Here is a 21,578-nt window from a genome sequence, read left to right as displayed (position 1 = left end):
GACACAGCCCACTTAATGCACTGCAATGACCTGGAGAGAGTTTGTGAGTGATAAAGGCGGCAAGCTTGTGGAAGAGGAGAAAGTGACGGGGAACAGAGAGATATCGTGTACATGGTTTTAGCGAGAGACAACGACGAGAAAAGTGAATTGAGTGAAAATGAGTTGTGAAAGGAGACAAAAGGAAGGTATGATGAGGAAGAATGTGGTGGGAGGCTGGGGAGTTAGTGGGGAAAAGTAGTGAGTGGTGATGGGAAGATACGGCGAGTTGGGAGGGAGGGGTGAAAATGTTGGAGCAATAAAGAGGCGGTAGAAGCGAGTGCGAGGGGAGTGAGGGGGAGATGGAGAGAAGAACCTATTATAGAGGCGGTGGGAGGAGAGTGTGAAGGCAGTGGGGAGCGTGAATGATAGTCGCAGACGGGTAGGGAGTTGGGAGATGTAGAGGGGAGTCGTCTGAGGGAGGGGGCAGAGAGGAGGAGACTATCCTGCTTCTAGTTGCAGTGCAGAGGGGCGAACGGGCACTTTGTGAAGACTTTCTCCTCCCTGCCAACACCATGCGCTTAACTGTCAGCCCGGCCACCTCGTGGCCATCCTCCGGCCCCCTGCCCACTCTCTGGAACTTCAGCCTGACGGGGTCCCCGAGCTCCCCCGGTCTGGCCGGCTCCAGCCAGCCCTCCACCACCCCCAGTACTAACTCGTCGGACCTGCTGGGCCGCGACGAGGCGCTGGCGCGGGTGGAGGTGGCCGTGCTGGCTCTCATCTTCGTGGCCGCCGTGGTGGGCAACGGCTGCGTGCTCCTGGCACTGCAGCGCAGCCGGCGCAAGGCGTCGCGCATGCACCTCTTCATCCGCCACCTCAGCCTGGCCGACCTGGTGGTGGCGCTCTTCCAGGTGCTACCGCAGCTCTGCTGGGAGGTCACCTACCGCTTCCGCGGCACGGACGCCCTCTGCCGGGTGGTGAAGCACCTGCAGGTCTTCGGCATGTTCGCGTCAGCCTACATGCTGGTGGCCATGACCGCCGACCGCTACATCGCCGTGTGCCACCCGCTGAAGACGCTGCAGCAGCCGGGCAGGCGCTCGCACGCCATGATCGGGGGCGCCTGGGCGCTCAGCCTCCTGCTCAGCACGCCCCAGTATGCCATCTTCTCCATGCGCGAGGTGCGCAGCGGCTCGCAGGTCTACGACTGCTGGGCCCACTTCATCGAGCCCTGGGGGCTCCGGGCGTACGTGACTTGGATCGTCGTCAGCATCTTCGTGGTGCCCGTCCTCATCCTGGCCACTTGCTACGGCTTCATCTGCTACATCATCTGGACCAACATCCGCGGCAAGACGCGGCCGTCCAACGGCGGGGCGCAGCTCCTCTCCACCTCGGCCGTCAGCAGCGTCAAGACCATCTCCAGGGCCAAGATCCGCACCGTCAAGATGACCTTCGTCATTGTGTCCGCCTACGTGCTCTGCTGGGCGCCTTTCTTCACCGTGCAGACCTGGTCCGTCTGGGACAAGAACTTCGCATGGATCGGTAGGTGCCACGGGCCCGCCAGGGAGCGTGGGCGGGAGGGTGCCCATCTGGCAAAGTATCTGTTGTGTCCTGTCAGTGCGCGAGAGCATCCTTGCAAACTAGCGCAGTGTCACTCGTAGGGAAAGGCATCCTCTGGGAAAACTAGCAGTTTCACACTGGTAACTCGTGAAAGGGGGCGTTGTCTACATTCTACAAAGTAACACATTTTCACATTTGTAATCCACGTGAGAGGGGAGCTCAGGCAAAATGGGGCAGTTTCACGCACGCCCTTACCACGTCCATCTGGGCTGTGAAGGGTGGCATTGTATGCAAACTAGCACCATTTCACTCCTGTAACCCCTGTGGGCGGGGAGGGATTTTCTTCACCAGCACAATGTAACCCACGTGAAAGGGGTATTCTGAGCAAGCTAGTTAGTAGTTCCACACCTCTTACTCTGGCGAGTGGGCCATTCGTGCACTAATAACCCATGTGAAAGGAGCGATTCGTAAATTCGGTGGTAGGGGACGTTCTCTTACACCGGCAGCTTCACGCTTTACGGAAAGGGCTTCTCTAAAAGCTGGCAGAATTTCCCACTGGCACCTGCAACCCTTCTGGGAGATTACATTTTCGTGCTGACCTTCACCCCTATATCCAGTGTGAGCTGGGGCTTCTCTGCAGAAGGGCACAGCTTCATGTCTGTGTTCTATCACTCAGGGCCTTTAATTCTCTTCCAGTTAGTTTTACACATATCCCCCATAATGAGTGCCGGTAAAAAAGGACCTTCTCTGCAAACGAACACAGTTTTAGATCAGTAACACGACATGTGGTAGAGGATATTTCTAGCAAAATTTCTAAGTTTGAGACTTGTAAGCCTTTTGAGAGGCGACATTCTGTTCAAAAGAAAACAGTTTCATGCCTGTGTCCAGCGAAGGAGAGACTGCCAGGCGGTTACATTCTTGGCACAATATGACTGTTCATACTTGTGGAAGGCATGGACACAGTGGGTAACTCCCCAGGGCCACCACCTTCCAAGGGGCACCCTGGAAAAGTGAATGGGGCAGTCCACATGCCTCATATTATAACGCTGCTCTGGAAAACCTGCTTCGTTTTACATTGTGATGGCTGACCCTAGTTCACAAAAAATTAGGGCAGATTTACTAAGATTACTAAAGGCAAAGTCATGCAAAGTGACGCAAAGCAGTGCACATTCTTGCAATGGTATTTATTTTCCAGCACAACCAGTATTTTGCACTACAAAGGCACAATTTTCTCATCACAAATAACTCTTTGCGCTGTATTGAGAGTGCATTAAACAGGTGTAAACCTGAATAGATTAGCACAAGCACCCACATTTTTGAATGCAAAGCCCAATCTATTTAAATTGCCAGACTAGGCTTTACATCAGAAAAATAAAACCCCCTTGACGTAGATACTAACACAAACAACTGTTTTAGTTTCTCCAAACATTCCACACATTGCATGTGTGCTGCACTGTACAATACACATACAATGTGTAGATTGTGTAAGAATTGTCTAGACATAGAATTGTGTATTGGAAGGGTAATCCTATGCTGGACAGCATCCCCACACCGCTGCACCATGGGGCACAGCTTTTCCCTTACACCAGGCAGCCTATTTGCACACCATTGCATGAATAGTGAGTAGCTGCATGCCATTTTTATTAAATATGGCTTTGCGTTGCACTAAGAAATAAAACATCTTCCTTTTAGTGTGCATGTTTGACCTCTGCAGCCTTAACTGTTACACTCTTACGCTGCTGGTTGGGAGTTAGATTGAGAGACACAATGTTTCTGCATCATTTTCTCCCCTTACTTCACCCACCTCTTCTACCTTCTCGCTCTCTATCTCTCTCTACGTCTCCATGTACCTTCATTCACTATCTCATCTCTCTCCACCTCACCTTTATCTAGCTCACTTCTCACCCATATATCCAAAGCACCTCTCAAATTCATCTCCCTCTTCCTCTCTCATGACCATGCCCCCTCTCTTTCACTCTATGTGCCAAAATCTCAATGTATTAATCTTGGTCCACTTCCTCTACCTCAGCTCTCTACCTCATCCCTCTCTCGGTACTTCAATGTTCTTTATCCATCTGAGCTCCCTGCATCTTTCATCCATCTATTTAATTTCTCAAACAATCCTCATCTTCATCTATACCTCATGTCTCTGCTACCTAACCTTCCTCTACCTCTCTTTCAGACCTTTCTTTACCTCACCACCACCCTCACCTTTCTATCTCATTCTTCTCTCTATCTCACATCTCCTTCACTACCTCACATCTTTCTTATCCACTGCTATCTCTCTCACTACCTAACCTCTCAATTTACCTCACCATTAGTTCACTACCTTCCAGTTCCCCCGCCCCTTTCTCTTATTCTCCTGCTCTTACCTTTCCGTCACCTCTGTAGATGTCCTACTCCTTTGTGGCTACCTCTACGGCTACCTCTATTTCTCCACCTCTAGCCCTTTAACTCTATCATAACCCCCCTCTCTGAAACACATATCCCTTTCTGAACCTCCTTCTCCATTTTAACTCACCGCTTTCACCCCAACTATTTCTCTCAATCTTTTTCTTTATTGACCTCTCTACCTTATCTTTTTGCCCTCTCACAACTCTCTAGCTCTGTAAATACTACACCTCTTTTCTCTATTTACGCATGTCTCCCAACCTCCACTTGTCACTCTAAATTACATTTGTTTCCGTCCCCCACCCCTCTCTCTGCCTTTCTCCCATCACATGGCCTGTTTTTCTATTCATCTGCTCATTTTGCTTTCTCTCCACCTTGTTTCTCTTTGATTTTCAAAAAAGTCTCTCTGTCTATCTCTACCTCTTGCCATCTTTAACTCTCTCTAATTCACCTCTTTTTCTACATTATCTCCCTCTTCCTCACCCTTTGGAGTTCTATACGCCTCTATCTTTCTCTTATGTTTTCTTCTCCCGATTACTATCTTTCTCTCCCTTACACTTCACTTTAAAACCTCATCTATTTCTGTCTTTACCTACTTTTTCCTCTTTAGACCTCTCTTTATCTTTCCTTCTAGCTACCTCATTTTCTCTATTTTACTTCTCCCCCCTCCTTACATATCTTTCAAACATCATATCTTTTGCTACCCTCTTCCCTCTCTACTTCACATCTCTCACATAATGTTCCCTTTATGTCTTTGGTCACCCACTGTATCCTGCCTCATCCAATTTCTCCTACTCTGCAGAGTCACAGGTAACTGAATAGTCAGAGAAGTACTCAGATATTAAGAGGAAGAGAGGGAAACGGCAGGGGGAGAGACATTATGAGAAAGTTAGTCGATATTAACCAATGGAATGGGAACATCGCCATAGTAGTTTTTTGATTTTCACTACGGCAGCAAGAACACCAGTGAAGGAAGATACTTTTATGATTACAAATATTCAGCAGGTAAAAGTACAACTTCAAGCTTTATGTGCACCTCTTACTTTAATGTTATGCACTAGTTTAAACATCTAAAAAGTCACTGCTAGCCTGTTTTCCTACACTGAGAGTAACGAACTGGTTAGACAACGATTTTCACTGAAAATGTTGTAGCAAGTAAAAAAAAAAATAGATGCAAACTAAAAAGAAGTGGGTTTATCAATGTTTGTTCAACTTTGCCTAGTGCTCTCTGACTGGCAGTCACTAGGCAGCTTGAGCATCCTGCTGTTGTTGTGTGCATTCGTTTAGTTCAATATTATTTGGGAATGAGAGGGACTGACAAGTGGGTAATACATTTAAAGTTGTTGGAAACAGGACCCCCACCCCCAAAATATATATTGCCAAATGACCCATAAACCCTTAAGATATCATTGCCTCAGAGGACCGGTACGAATGTACATTATCTGAAAATTAAGGGGCATATTTATAAGCCCCTAGCACCACCTTGCGCCATTAAGAGTCATTTTATTTTACGGTAATGTGGACCAACGAAGTCAAAATCCTCGTGCCACATTTACAAAGTGGCGCAATGCCTGCATTGCACCACTTTGTAACCCTTTGCGCTACATTACGCCTGCACCAGGCATAATGTATGCAAAGGGGGAGTTCTCCCATGGGGGGGGGGCGAAAAAATGGCATAAGGGAATCTAACAGATTTCCTTGAGTCGTATTTTACAGCACTTGTAAGGCCTACTCAGAGCAGGAGTTATAAGGGGGCTTCCATTATTTATAATGGGCCCCTATGTACTCTGCAGGAGTAGTGCCAATATTTTGGCGCTACTTCTGCAGAGTACATCAATAGCGTCATAAAAAATGACACTATTGCCCTCTGTCCTGCGCCATGGTGTGCCATATCTTAAATACCGCGCACACAAGGTGGCGGTAGGTGAGGCGGTAAAGGGCGCACGAAAAGTGACGCTCCTCACAGTGCAGTGCCACTTTTTTTTAATATATCCCTAAATTCTCTATGAAATACCTATGCCAGAGGGCACTGCAAAATATAACTAATACCAGCACTAATAAACCTTGTATGCAACTCATCAGTGATAGCTCAGGAAACCTGCTGTGCATGGGGAATTCGCTGTTTGCTCAATGCTTTTACGCTTGATCATTTTTGGACCTGTGAGATGGCACATTCTGTGAAAAATAAGTTCAATGTTATTATTGACCTTGGGGTGTAATTGATTAGTGCATGTGGAGGGCCTAATCTTTGTAATATGTGCCATTTTTTTGTCATTTCAAGGCTGACCTATCATTGAGAGTCTGCGTAGGGCACCTTCCACGAAGGCTATCTGTTTGCAATACTATTCATATAATATTTATGCCATTTATACATGATGTAAATAGCAGATGTTGCTCTTACACATTTTAATGATTCTTCTCAAACCTTATCATTTTTATTACTACACCAAAGTGGGCATAGATACATTCCTTGGAAACAAATAACCTATTAAACCTATTCATATTCTAAGGCGTCTCATCAATGATCCGATAGAAAGACTATTTTCCTTGTACAGACCCATGGACCAACTACAAATTGATTCTACTGGGTCCAGTGACAGGCACCTCAATTTTTAGACATCCATTTAACTGCTGCAGAGAAAATCCCAGTTGATTCCGGCTGGAAATGGATTCCAGATATTTCATGTTGACTATTCCTTCATGTGATGTGCTTGTTTACTGAGCAGAGTTTCCCTTGTGTTCTTCCCTTGGGTCTCTGCCCGCAAACTCTTCAGCTTCAGACGGATCCAACAGAAAACATTTGAAACTGGCCAAATGTATTATCCAGCAGGGTCCCCTGTAAACAGCATAATTACTATTATGATGCTAATTGTAGTAGTTTTAGTGTATTATTTATTACCCCTTATCCCACCGTGGATTTCAAATAAGTGGACAAACGTTTTCCCTTCTAGCCATCCCTTCCTTATGTTTTTTAACCTGGTTTTGATGAGTGAGTCCCTGAAACCATTTTAGCTTATTTTTTTCCTGGTGCTATGAAAATAGACATTTTTCACCCTGTGGCCCAGTAGGGCTTGCATGTCAAGGGTCTTCACAATCTCTCCCGCTTTCTCTCCCTCTCTCTCTCCATTGTTGTCTTCTCTCACTTCTATCCACTTTCCATCTACTCTACGCTCCCTGGACTCTCAGTCAATGCTTCTCTCATCTTTCTTTTTGTCCGTCGCCTTTACCTCTATTTTGCCTCTTCTACTCTAACTTTCTTATCTCTGTCTTCTAGCCCTCTCATCTCTATACTGTCTGACTCTTTTGGTTACCCTTCTCTCCTTCTGTCTCTTCTTTTTTCTATCTTCTCTCCTTCTACTTTATTTGTCTTTCCTATCTACCACCAATTTCTCTGATCTTTCTCTCTCTTTGTCAATCTGCTTGTTTCTCTCTCCCTCGCCTCTTCCTCTTTCCTTCTTAGTCTCATCTACCTCACCTCTATCTCCACTCTCACCAACAATCGAGAGTCCAGCTTCAGATAAACTATTGTTTTATTGAATTTGACCAACAAAGGTTGCCTCTTATCAGTCTTCTGTTCATGCCTCCATTATCAGAGAGTCCCTTCTCTGCTCTGTTTGTTCCACCATTGAGTGTTACAGACAATCCCTTAGAGATATCTTGCCTAGTTTAACCTAACCTGAGGATCTAACATCCAAATACCATTTAACCTGATAGGATGACATTCAGTGATCTTGGCAAATTAATGTGTGGGCTACATTTACCATCATCCTCTTATCTGTCAAGATGGGGAGTGCCTCGAAACAAGTTTAGCACAAAGCTAGCTCCCTCGGCTCATCAGACCAATGACTGAAGAAATAGATTGTATAAACTCATAAACAGTTTGTTAATGTGTAATTGTGTACGTTGATAAGTGCTACAGCGTGTGAATATCTAATTTAGTGAGTCAGGAGTCACAAGTAGTAAAGTGAATGAGTGACCAAATGAGTAAGAACTTCTGCTATTGAAAGAGTGAACATGTAGGGTGATTTAATAATATGCTAGTGAATTTGTGAGTTATTGCATGAGTAAAGTATTTAAAGAGTAAACCCAAAGAATGAATGGGCGAATGAGCAGGTAGCGAGTAAATTAGTACATTAATGGCCTAGTAATTGAGCGAATGAAGTACGTTGATGAGTGAGTGAATAAGTACGGTAGTGGATGCATAGGTACACAAGTTAGTAAGTGAATGAGTGAATGAGTGAGTGAATTAGTAGGTTAGAGATGTACACAGCACATGATGCTCATGAGGGAATACATTTTACGGGGGCTATAATTCTGCTGAGCATTTAGAGAGTATGACTAGGTACAGTCCAGATATCATCCTTCAGTTATGAAGGTCAAGAGCTGAAGATTTTTGTGTGCGAACTTGTCATTTATTGCTGCAAAAAATTCACAATATGAACAGGTTTTTTACAAGATTGTAATTTAAACTTGGTGGAAGGCGAATTGTTGGCAATAGAAGAGTGAGCAAAACAAGTGATGGCAACACACAGAGTCGTAACTGTTGGGTATGTAAACATGTTTACATGGTCTCTTGCAAATGTAAGAGGTGATGAACTCATAGGAAAGGGTCTGGAACATCCCCATGTGGGAGCGATGATAAATGTTCACAAGGAAAAATTATTTTCCATGTGAAGGAGAAAAAAATTCAAAATTTTACACTTACACTTACAACAAGCCTACAGAATTTCTGTATTATGGATGATACACAGACCTAGGACAGACACACAGATGTACCAAAAATGTCTAATATGTTAAATTTCTTTGGAATACGCCACAGGCTCTTATAAGTCAGGCAAAATACATAAATCTTAAGGTCTTCACAATTTCTTAATTCTTTCCTACAGAGGATACCTTTCTCCACAAACATTTCTAAGCATGTTTGCAGATTTTGATATAATTTGTCTTACAATTTGCCATTTCCTCTCAATACGATCATTTAAGGTAAAGGCTATAGTATTTCATCACTTATTTAATTGTGTAGTTTTCGAAAGTGTGACCAGGCCCCGAATGCACCATAACTCCATAGAGAGGTAAAATACTCCATAAAATAAAATATTGCCAAGGGTTGGTAACACACGTAACTGGTGGGAGACCATGTAAACCAGAAGACTTTGGCACGGATTACTTTGAAAACAAAATGATCTGTCGGAAAATGTTCTGAGTTACAGACTGGCATTATCATAATATCGGTGTCTTTCCATCACACGTCATTGAAGTAAAGTCATGTGTCGCCATAGACGTCTATTCACCAAAATGTCTGCCTAGAGGAAGTGATGTCACTAACCCTTTTTTCCCAATGACCTCGCAGTGTTAACCCCTTATCCGGTGAGTAATGACCGCTTTTCCTCCTGCCAAACTCCTGTTAGTGCTTTGAAGCTCAGGTAAGTGCAGAGGTGGAAACTAAAGAATGTAAACTTGGCACTAGGGGGGGCCTTTGCTCATTCGCTTCATGCTGCCGCCTTCCTGAACCCTAAGATCACAGATAGAAACTGCAGTGCCACACGTATCAAAGGGCATTCCAGAAGTGACACCTGCACCTATAATTGACGTCCAGCGGTGTTTCTAGACTTTCTTGCATGGCATGGATCAGTTGAGTCATCAAAGATACCAGTTGCTACTGGAAGCTAGATGAAGGAGGAGAGAAGATTAAGGAGTCAGAACAATCAGCTCCGATATATATGTTCTTTCACGACCTTAATATTCAGCCCTTTTCCTGCGCCTTCGCGAAACACACGCAGAGACCTGCCCTACAACCCAGGTCTAGGCAGTTATACCCCCACAGACCAACATACAGCTCTTCTTATATGGCTCTAGTAAGGTTAAGCACCAAATTCGCACACTAAACGGCATTTTGTTTTAATACCTAATATGCAAAACAGAACATGATGATGACTAATATATATAGGAATGGAAATGTGCACCAAGTCTAGCAGTTTGTTTGTCTTTGCCTTTGCTATGACTCTTATCTTTTACTTGTATTTTTAGTAGGAATACTTAAAGCTTTCTTCAAAAAATACTTGCAACGTCTGTCATTCTGAAACAGGCTCCATCCGAGATCTTTGAGAACAAGGGTGTTTGCTAACACCCATGCTCCTCCTGCCTTACTGGGTGGAGGGGGCTGAAGTTAGTGACGCCACCAAAACATTCTGCAGCTAAATATTCGCCAACTACATCAGTTAATGTCCGAATGCAGGGCAAGGAGTTTCACATGAAGCCGATTTCAGGCTGGCTTCCACTTGCGCATCCTGTTTGCGCAGGCAATACCACCAGGCTTTCTGCGCTCACATCTGCAAGGCTCTTGTCAGTGTCCGCGTGCAATTTATTGCCTCCATTTTGTTACGAAATCCTCCGAGGCCAGTGCATACTATTGCTCTAATTTACAGTTGGTCACGGCAAAGCGAGGAATGGCCAAAGGGCTGTAAAATAACAGGCAGAGGCTGTCATATCAGCTCTCGCTGTAACTCTTCCAAAATATTCCCAAGCAACGGCAATATATCCTGCCGGAACTGAGTCCAACTCCATGTCAAGTGGCTTGTTGTTGTTGCTATTATAAATAATCCTATTCGGTGAAGGTTCACATTCACTTAGTAGGTCAATTTTACGCTAAGCATGATTAAAAATATGTAACACACATTCCTATGCGTACGCCTTTTATTATTTTAATTTTGTGTTTTGTTAAACTACAATAAGGCGCCAAGTCATACCCAGCATTGCATTTTATAAACAGACTTTAAAAATAAAAATAATAACAACCGGTCAAATTTGAGACCAATAAATGACTAGGATATTTGACAGCGGTAGAGGCATACTTAGTACACTCCCGTACACCGGCGCACGCACACCCATGTATCCTTGTAGAAATACGTGCACACAGTAAGTTCACACACCTATTCAGTTCAAACAAAGACCTCATGCATATATGTAACGTCAAAGTACATACATACTGGACGTGTACGTCTACGCACAGGCATGTGCAACAATAAATCTATATACATATAGTGCATTTTTACATCTATACACACAAATAAGTACGTGGTTGCATAAACACATACATACATACATATATATACATTCATTGAAAAAAGTAAGGTGAGGGTGACTTTATAGTTATTTACAAATGCTATTAATACATAACATTTTAAACTTAAAAAACGCCGAAATTCACCAGTTAAAGCTAACTGAAGTAACTATAACTCGCACCCTCACCGTGCACAGTTTTGTCATCAATGCTATAATTTTGGATGGCATCAGTGATGTTATCAATGATGTCATAGAACATGTCCTGTGTGATGTAATATGTGTAGTCATAAGCAGTGCATGGCGAGGGGCGAGCTTTAGTAAGTTCAGTTAATTTTAACTACTGAATTTCAGTGTTTCTTTAATTAAAATGTTACGTTTTGCTGACATTTTCATCTGAATATGGTGTCACTTTAACCTTTGTTTCATCTAATGTGCCTGTATAAGTAACTACAAATGCTGTTAATTCTTTCAAAGGCACATGGAATAGATACACGTGTAAGCACATACATATACAGTAAGAAAAATAATATGCACATACTTAAGTGCATATAAATACATTCACATAGTTCATAAGTATGTACATACATAGAACATTTTTGGAAGCATACATTTAAAAGATCTGTGAATTCACTCTGTCCACTTGTAAAAAGAGATCGGGATAATTTAAATTGAGAACATCGTCAACATAGTCAATCAACCAGCATTTATAAAGCGCTGCTAATCACCAGATCAGGTATCCAGGCACTTACAGGTCCCAGAGGCTTATTTGAACAGCTAGGTCTTGAAGACCATTTGGAATTCTGAAAGTGAGGTGAAGGTCTGGAGGTATGTGGGGGGGTGAGGGGCAACATGAGAGAAGGAGCATCCTCCACTTCTGCTTCAGTAGATGCCAGGAGCATGGACAAGTGAAAGGGAGGCAGAGCATAGTCTTCTCAATGGTTGGTGGAAGTTCAGGCTGTGGTTAATATACACGGGTCCTTGGTTGTGTAGATCCTTGTGTGCGTGGGTCAGCAGCTTGAATTGGCATCTCTTCTGTACAGGGAGCTAGTGGAGTTGCATGAGGTGGGGTGTGATGTGGGTTCATCGGGGAAGGCCAAGGATGAGTCTGGCTGTGGTGTTCTGTCTGGTCTGAAGTCTCTGTAGGAGGTGTGTGGCGATTCCTACATAGAGGGCCTTGCCATAGTCCAGTCGGCTGGTGATCAGGGCCTGTGTCAAGGTGCATCTCATGTGTAGAGGTAGCCACTTGAAGATCTTATGTAGCATGCGCAAAGTGAGGAAGTAGGCGGAGGAGACGGAATTGATCTGTGATTTCATGGTGAGCTTGTTGTCAATGATGATTTTGAGGTTTTGGGCATGGTTGGAGGGAGTGGGTGTGGGCCCTAGGTCTGATGGCCACCAGGAGTCAATCCATGTGTTGCTGCTGTTGCCAAAGATCAGTACTTCCATCTTGTCTGTGTTCAGCTGCAGGCAGTTGTTCTTCTTCCAATCAGCGATTCTTGTCATGAATTTGTGGAAGCTGGTTCTGGTGGTGGAGGGGTCATCAGTGAGTGAGAGGATGAGCTGAGGCCCGTATTTATACTTTTTGACGCTAAACTGCGCTAACGCAGTTTAGCGTCAAAAATTTTTGCGCCGGCTAACGCCATTCTGAAGCGCCATGCGGGCGCCGTATTTATTGAATGGCGTTAGCCGGCGCAAGCAGACCGGCGCTGCCTGGTGTGCGTGGAAAAAAACCACGTACACCAGGCAGCGCCGGCGTTGGGAAAAATGGCGTTAGGGCGTCTTAAAATGGCGCAAGTCAGGTTGACGCTAAAAAATCGTCTTAACCCGATTTGCGCCATTTTAAACGACGCCCAGACGCCATTTACATGACTCCTGTCTTAGTAAAGACAGGAGTCATGCCCCCTTGCCCAATGGCCATGCCCAGGGGACTTATGTCCCCTGGGCATGGTCATTGGGCATAGTGGCATGTAGGGGGGCACAAATAAGGCCCCCCTATGCCACCCAAAAAAAAAAAAAATGTATACTTACCTGAACTTACCTGAATGTCCCTGGGATGGGTCCCTCCATCCTTGGGTGTCCTCCTGGGGTGGGCAAAGGTGGCAGGGGGGGTCCCTGGGGGCAGGGGAGGGCACCTGTGGGCTCATTTTGAGCCCACAGGCCCCTTAACGCCTACCCTGACCCAGGCGTTAAAAAGTGGCGCAAATGCGGGGTTTTTTGACCCGACCACTCCCAGGCGTGATTTTTGCCCGGGAGTATAAATACGACGCATTTGCGTCGCCGTCATTTTTTTAGACGGGAACGCCTTCCTTGCATCTCATTAACGCAAGGAAGGCGTTCACGCAAAAAAATGACGCTATTTGCCCATACTTTGGCGCTAGACGCGTCTAACGCCAAAGTATAAATATGGCGTTAGTTTTGCGCCGAATGTGCGTCGAAAAAAACGACGCTAATTCGGCGCAAACGGAGTATAAATATGCCCCTGAGTGTCCTCTGCATAGGAAATTATGTTGAGACCTTGGTATCTGATGATGTTGGCCAACAGGGTCATGAATGCTTTGAAGAGCGTGGGGCTGAGGGATGAACCCTGGGGACGCCGCAGGTGATCTCCTTGGGTTTGGAGATGAAAGGTGGGAGGTAGATCTTCTGGATTCATCCCGTGAGAAGGAGGTGATCCATCTCAGTGCATCCCCTTGAATGCCAATGTGGTGGAGTCGTTCGATCAACATGTGGTGGGATACGATGTCAAAGGCTGCAGAGAGGTCGGGGAGGATAAAAGCTGCTGTTTGTCCTCAGTCGAGGAGGGTTTGGATGTCATTGGTGGCTGCGATCAGGGCAGTTTCGATGCTGTGATTGCTGTGAAAGCCGGATTTATGAGGCACCAAGTACTTGGTTATGGCCCAGGTATGTCATGAGTTGCTTGTTGATGATCTTTTCCAGTACCTTAGATGGGAATGGGAGCAGCAAGATTGGCCGGTAGTTTTTAGGTTCATTGGGGTCAGCAGAGGGTTTTTTGAATAGTTGTCTGACTTCACTGTGTTTCCCTGCATCAGTAAATGTTGAGGTGTTGATAGAATTGTTGAACATGATGGTGAGTTCCTGGCTGATCCTTTGGTTTCCAAGGTTGAAGATGTAGTGCGGGCATGAGTCTGTGGGAGCTCCCGAGTGAATGGGTTTTATGGTGGACTGATGTCCTGGGTGGTGAGGATGTTTCAGGTGGTCAGTATGGTTTGTGTCGATTGCGGTGGTGGTGTATCTGTTGAGGAAGTCTGTAGGTGTGGGCTGGGGCTCGAAGTTTCTCTATGTGGTTGCAATCTTGTCATGGAAGAAGCAGGCAAGGTTGCCACACAGCTCCTGTGAGGGTGTCATTAGTGTCATAGTTTCATACAAAAAAGAGTACTGGTTTGGCATACTACCAGGACATCACTGTAACATAACTCTTTTATCACTTTTTTTGTTAAATCTAGTATCAGTAGTAATTTCTTTTGGCTTCTGGTACTGGGTTTGGCATTCCGTCAGTTAAACATGAGATGGAGTGGTTCTATGGATCAGAATCACTGATTTGATACTAGAGGTAGACTTCACTTTGTACAAAACCTATTAGACATTGAATAAGAATTTGGATGAGAGAACTGAATTGTAATAAAGAGGATAATCCAGAGATTGGCATATTGGAGACAGTCAGAATGCAGGAAATCTGTATTAAATAAAAAAGTAGGCACCCTTATTCACATATATGTACTGAATAAGCAATGCATGAATGTGTAATACCTACATACACATATATACACTTGCAATATAACCACACATTCGTTTATACTAGAATACACACATGCAATACATACATGCAAAATCAGAAGATGTGAACACAAAAATTGTATGCATATGTAAAGATAGTAGGTATACACCTGCATAATACACACTCACAAATATCATATACATACATAAATCCACTCACACACACAAACATTCATTTGTGCAGTGCATAAACACAGAATACTGTACGAAATTGGGTTTTTAATTGAGGAGGGTGAAAACCCTTCTCAAGCAACAACTGCCATCCCTATCACACATGAACCAAAAAAAACTAAATTAACCTACTGTGCTACCAGAGGGTTAAGCACAGGTTAATTTAGTGACTTTTCCCACGTCTAGCATGACCCATGACCGCGAGTGGGACTTTGTGCTTTTAGGAGTCATACTTACCTAAAACTTTGAAATTGCATAACTTCGGTTCTACTGATTTGATTTTTGTCATTCTGGTATCATTTTATTTATTCAAATTTACTCCATGTTTCTAAGTTGGTGTGGGTTTAAGCCTGACTGCTTTTTGTGGCTGTTGGTGCTGTAGCATGAAGGGCAGAACCTGCATCATTTGCGGTTGCTATAACACAAAGAGTCGGGTTCAGTAGAGCTTCACATTGGTGGTCATAGCAGGGGACAGTGTCTCATGTTCACGGTTGCAAAGAGTCTGAAACTTCAGGATTTCTACTTTTCTTCTAAAGGAGTGCACTCCGATGCCAGCCAAAGGTCCAAGACCCGGGAAGGCAGCTATTGGGGATCGGAGACTCACTCTAGCAGTGGTTAGCAGGGCTCGGACAGGTCTAGTTTCTGGTCTAGGTAGATCCAGTTGCAGCAGGTCGGCTAAGCAGTTTCGGGGAGGCCTCTGTATCTTGCAGTATCCCTGTAGCTCAGAACAGGAAGTTAGCCAGCTGACCCTTGGAATCACTCAGGTCTTCCTAGGCACAAGGAAATGGTCCTGTCTCTTTCAAGCAGCAAGGCAGGCCTCAAGCAGCAGGGCAATTCTCTGACAATCAAGGCAGGCCTCAAGCAGCAGGGCAGTTCTCTGGTAGAAGCAGGACAGTCCTCTTAGGAACAAGATAGGTCTCAAGCAGCAGCACAGTCCTCTGAATAAAGGGCAAATCCTTCTAAATTCTTCCACATGTCCAGGAGTGTACTGAGGAGTTGGTCTGAAGGTCCAATATTTATACTGGTGCCAGCCTTTGAAGTGGGAGAAAATTCTAGACATCCCCCCACATCTGTTTCATGAATTTTCCTTCTGCCCAGGCTCCAAGAGGTCCAGAGTGACAAAAGGCTGGTGTCAAGTTTGTTGTGAGTGTACTAGAGGCAGCCCCTTCAAAATGTAAGTTGGGCAGGGAACAGCTCCTTCCATCCGATACTGGCAGGATGGCCCATCCTGCCAACACTCAAGGGTATATTTACAAGAAAGTGGTGCATCGGTCCCGATGGCCACTTTTTCTGCATCGCCCCTCCTAACGACTCCATGGTTGCACCGTATTTACAATACAGTGCACCATGGCGGTCATTAGGACAATAGCGTCAACATTTTTTACGCTATTGTGGCTCGTTGCTGCACTAACATCAACAATTTTGATGCTAGTGCAGCAAAGAACAGGGAGGCCCATTGATTGAAGTGGGGGCATCGTTTTAACTCCTGCTCTGAGCAGGCGTTAAAAATGACGGAAAAAATGGTGCAGTGAAATCTTGCAAATTTCACTACACCATTTTTTGGGCCTCCCTGCGGGGGAACACCCCCCTTGCATACATTATACCTGGCACAGGTAAAATGTGGCGCAAGTGGTTGCAACGTGGCGCAATGCATGCATTGCAACACTTTGTAAATATGGCACCAGGGAAAGGCCCCCTTAACGTAAACACTGCCTTAGCGTAAACAAAATGATGCTAAGCAGCGTTATGGCGGTGCTAGGGGCTTGTAAATATACCCCTCAGTCCCTCTTTATCTCACTGTCTGGGAGGAATACACAAAGGCCAACTTACCCTCTAATCAAAGTCATGTGACCCAGGACACAGGATGCAGGCACCAAATGGTTAGGGCAAGAAAATGCCAGTTTTCTAAAAGTGGCATTTTCAGAATTGTGACTTAAAATTCAACATTACCATTACAACAGATTTTAAATTACAATTATTTTGGGACTAAACATAAACCTTCTACCTGTTCCCAGTCAAAAGTTAGCACTTACCAAATGTAATAAGGTAACCAAACTTTATTCTATGGGAGGGGTATGCCTCATAGCAGTGAAAAAGAATTTGGGATTTTTTCACTTCCAGGACTTACAAAACGTAAAAGTACATATTCAACTTTTCAAATACGCTGCACTCTGCCCTATGAGCTGTTTAGAGCCTACATTAGGTGTGACCTATATGCATTAAAAAGGGAGATTTGGGCCTGGCAAAAGGTTTATTTCACCAGGTTGAATTAGCAGTTTAAAAATGCACACAGGCTTCAATGGTCGGCCTGAGACATGTTTTCAAGGACTATTTAAATGGGTGGCCCAATATTTGTAGCAGTCCCACTAGTAGCATTTAATTTAAAGGTCTTGGGTACAGGCTGCACCACTGTATTAGGGACTTATATGTAAATTAAGGCTCATATTTATACATTTTTAGCGCTGCATTGGCATCGTTTTTTGACGCAAAAATGGCGCAAACTTGCAAAATACAATTGTATTTTGTAAGTTTGCACCGTTTTTGCGTCAAAAAGCGGCGCAAATGCGGCGCTAAAAATGTATAAATATGAGCCTTAATGTGCCAATCAGGTGTAGGCCAATGTTACCATTCTTAAAGGAGAGAGCACAAGCACATTAGAAATGATTAGCAGTGGTAAACTGCATAGAGACATAATACCAACAAAAAACAACTTCCGAAAACAGGAGGAATGAACGCAAAATGTTTGGAGATGACCTCGCAGAGCGAGCCAGGTCCAACAAATACACACACAGATTGCCCAAAGCATAAATTCTAATAGCATTATCTTGTAACTGTTGGAAGTGAAAAATGACGCTGTATCATGTTCTCATACATTCTGTACATGCTGATAATTGCAATGCAGGCTGTGTTTTCTGAGTACTCATTTTGTCTAGCAGCTTTTTGCATTCTGCAGTGAGAAGTGATAAAGACAGTGTAATTCTACTTTTCTGTCTCCTTCTAGACTCCGAGAACACAGCAGTCACCGTCACGTCTTTGCTAGCCAGTCTAAACAGCTGTTGCAACCCCTGGATATACATGTTCTTCAGCGGGCACCTTTTTCAAGACTTCATCCAAAGTTTTGTTTGTTGGCGGAAGATGCAACATAACACCCAGAAGGAGGACTCGGACAGCAGCTGCCGGCGGCAGACTTCATTTACCAGGATTAACAATCGTAGTCCGACCAACAGCATGGACACATGGAAGGAATCCCCCAAGTCCATCCGCTCCACCAGGTTCCTTCCCATCCAGACCTGATGCCACAATCCCACACGGGGCAGCACCGAAGAGGACTGCACTATAAAACCAGGCTTCAGCCAGGCGTCTAGAAGACCACCGTCGAGTATACTGTGAAGGGAAAATGGCTGGACCATCTTTCAAAGGAATTACGCCAAGAAACTACGGCCAGTGTAATAAGCAACTCAATTCGAGAATGTGTGTCAATGTTGCCAGCTGAACACTCTTCAGAATGATAGGGAGCTGCTGCATCAATGGGAAATTTTGGACACAAAAATGTGTGCTTCTCTTATAAGATACCCACTGATGGGTCTAGTCTGGTATTTGTGTCTCGAGAGACTGCGATCCCTTCTGGAAACAGCGCGTGGGTCACACTAGTGCTGTGTTACAATCCCTTAAACTGGCAGCGCGTGGGAGCAGCATGGGAACAAGAGACGGGGAACATCAGGTCAAGATGCTGCTTGAAAAGGACCAAAGAACCCATCAACCCTCAATGTGATGAAGCGCACCCCGCAGCGCGGGTAGGGTTCAGAACATTCTGCTTTTTATTTCAAGGCAGCTGTACAGCACGACTTTTTTGTAAACTCTTACCCACTAATTGGGAAGGAAGACGGACTGTAGGGAACTTCTCCAAAGAATAATCATCAGCCTGTTATTTGTACACCGATGTCAATGTTATTTATGGTTCCTTGAACGTAATGCACGCATTGTTCACAGCTGTCCTCGTCTTCTCCACGCAAAGCAGCTATTTAGACATCACAACGCTGTCTTGATAGATCGGGACATGAAAAAAGTGTCAAAAACCTGCCCTGTCGATCTTCCTCGAAGCACCGAACAAAAGCTCTTTCTCTGTATTTTCATGTATTTAACACCTTTATTAAAAATACTGCCTATGAAGCATATACAAAGATGGGTAATTTTCTGGTTGTCCTATGTCTGGGTGTTCTTTCTAGCTAAATTAGACTTTTATCCATCCCCGATTTATAAAATAAGTACTAGGTAGAGAAAAGCGCCAGAAATGTGATGTGAGCTGTTTAAATGATCAGTAGTTTACAACAACTGTAAAGCACGCACTCAGTCAAAACATCCCATCTCCATTACACAGTCCTTGTGAGGATCCCCACACTGAGGTGTACTTTACGACAAGTATCCTACACTCTCAGAATGAACATCCTAATGTTTCAATATGCACTGTTGTTAAAACACCCCCCGACTTCATGACAGGGGCCCTTAGTCCTAATATCCCTGTATCGTGATGCAGTCTTCGTTAAAATATTCCAATGTTATGTTACACACAATGGCAAAGCATCCTAGCTCTCGGTCCAGACAGTGCAGCTGTATAACACACGCTCAAACATCTGGCAGGTGGCTTCTCTGGGCTTGCGCCATGCAAGGGGAGAGAAGCAATCTTTGTAACACGTATCGACGCAGTCCCTGCAGATTCAGAAACCAGATATTACTGGAAACTCGCTGACGCCAAGGGCCTCCGTTTTAGGCTCTGACTTTCTGGGGATAGCGGGATCAGCACTCGAGGCTTACTGTCGCATTTTGGTGTGTGCGTTCAAACTCTAGCTAGTGCAAGTATGAGTCACAATAGATTGTCCAAGCAGTGCTATGCTTTTTCATAAAAGGAATGTGATTTCTATTAAGAAAATGTAAGCAGTAACTTTAAGAAGTTCTATACCATAGGGATCACCAAGGGGTTCAATTTTTTTTTTTTTTAACTATCTATGCTGAAAACTGGGAATAAGGAAATCAGAACGATCATTTTATATGAATTTAACCTAAGACTTCTTGCACTAGTGAAATGTTTATTCGTGGTCTCTTAAAAGTGTTCAGAGTCTCTACGTTGGACAGAGCTGCTAAAGATGCAGAGGCGAGGACAGAGCAAGCAGCAACACACAGTTCCTCAACAATGTGGAGTAGGCCAGGTTGTGGTGGCCAGATGCTGGCACGGTGAGCCGTGCTGGGTAGGCAGCGCCAGAGGGTCGCAGTTTCTGCGATGCTGGCTTTGATGACGTTTGCAGGCATGCTGAGGAGATGGTGTCTACTGTGAAGTTAGCAGTCACTGTGTTGTGGATGCTGGCTGCAGGGGAAAGCTTTGGGTTTGGTCACTGAGGTGTTCTTGTTTCACAGAGGTGACAGTCAAAAATAAGTGTCCACTTCCAGGGTCAAATACAGCATAAAATCTGCAGGGATGTATCAGCTCACAGTTGAGATGAGCCACCTCATTTGGGGCCTCTCTCAGGATCAAGTCAACTTCACGTTGAAGAGTACATAGGCTCACAGCAATCCTAGGCCACCTTATGGGGTGCTGATCACAGGCGTACGTCTGCCTCACACCTGCAATATGTCATCAAGCAAAGTGCTTAAGTACTCAGTGAATCGATGAATGTCGACTCCAGTTTTAGTTGGACTTGGTAGTGCTAAGTACCGCTTGGGGGCACAGGCATACGACATCTCAGACTCTAGCAATGCAAGGCAGGTTCTCAGCACTCAAGACAACATTCACCCTTCTCAAGAAGGCCCATATGCATAGATCTTCTAAAAAGACCTAAGGGTTTGGTCAAGTGATATGTACTCAGAAGACATGACGGGCTTCCAGTTAGGACTAGATATACAGATTAAGCCAGGAGAGCCCGTAGGCAATGTCCTTGTAAGTTTCAGGTAAAAAGGACCTGCATCCCATGACCAGGCTCAAAATTCAACAACTATTAGACGTGTCAAAGCCTGGACATGGTGATAGTAGTCGCCCACACCAGTAAGAGTTCCTCTTTGAGTGTGCTCCTAAACCCTATCAGAGCTCATCCCTTTGCTAGAGAGCAATGCCAAACCCAAGACAATCATGGCATGGCTCTCATGCACCAGAAAACAGACTACACTGGTTGTAAAGGAGAGCAGCCTGTCGCGCAGACACTACCCCACGACTTTTGATCCTTCACATCCCTATTCTGTGATAAACACTTAGCCAAAACATCCCAACTTCGTGACACTCACCCAAAGCATGAACCATCGTTGCACTGTGTTAACTCACTCCCAGTGGCTCGTGTAGACTCGGAGTGGGATGACTCAAGCACACAGTAGTCAATGACACGGTCACTGATTTAGCTTCACAGCACAAGAATAACAACGAGAGTCGTGGGTTTGTCGGCTGTGAACGGTGACACAGCACGCTCCCAACCTCCAGAGCTCTTCACACAAACATGCCTTGGTTCCTATGGAGTGAAACATTTTATTTGGCTTCTTTCACGCTCCAAGTGTTGAGCTCACACAGATCTTTCATGTGAAATAGTCCTGTACACGTTTCTCGTCGAAACCAGATGTCCTTAATCCAAACTCGTAAGTGTTGCCAA

At 44.7% G+C, this 21,578-nt stretch overlaps 1 protein-coding gene across 1 annotated transcript; it reads left to right on the top strand.

Annotated features, from left to right (window-relative positions):
- The first annotated feature begins 379 nt into the window (after positions 1-379).
- Positions 380-19,133, top strand: LOC138288227 (vasopressin V1a receptor-like). The gene is made up of 2 exons (XM_069229611.1): positions 380-1,515; positions 17,954-19,133. The coding sequence occupies exons 1-2, from the start codon at positions 552-554 to the stop codon at positions 18,244-18,246; spliced, it is 1,257 nt and encodes a 418-aa protein (XP_069085712.1). The 5' UTR covers positions 380-551; the 3' UTR covers positions 18,247-19,133.
- Positions 19,134-21,578: the final 2,445 nt, after the last annotated feature.

The sequence above is a fragment of the Pleurodeles waltl genome, chromosome 4_1 (genome assembly GCF_031143425.1).
Source record: "Pleurodeles waltl isolate 20211129_DDA chromosome 4_1, aPleWal1.hap1.20221129, whole genome shotgun sequence".
Classification (NCBI taxonomy): Eukaryota; Metazoa; Chordata; class Amphibia; order Caudata; family Salamandridae; genus Pleurodeles; species Pleurodeles waltl.
The sequence above is the reverse complement of the archived record's forward strand: the minus strand, read 5'-3'. Positions and strand labels throughout refer to the sequence as shown.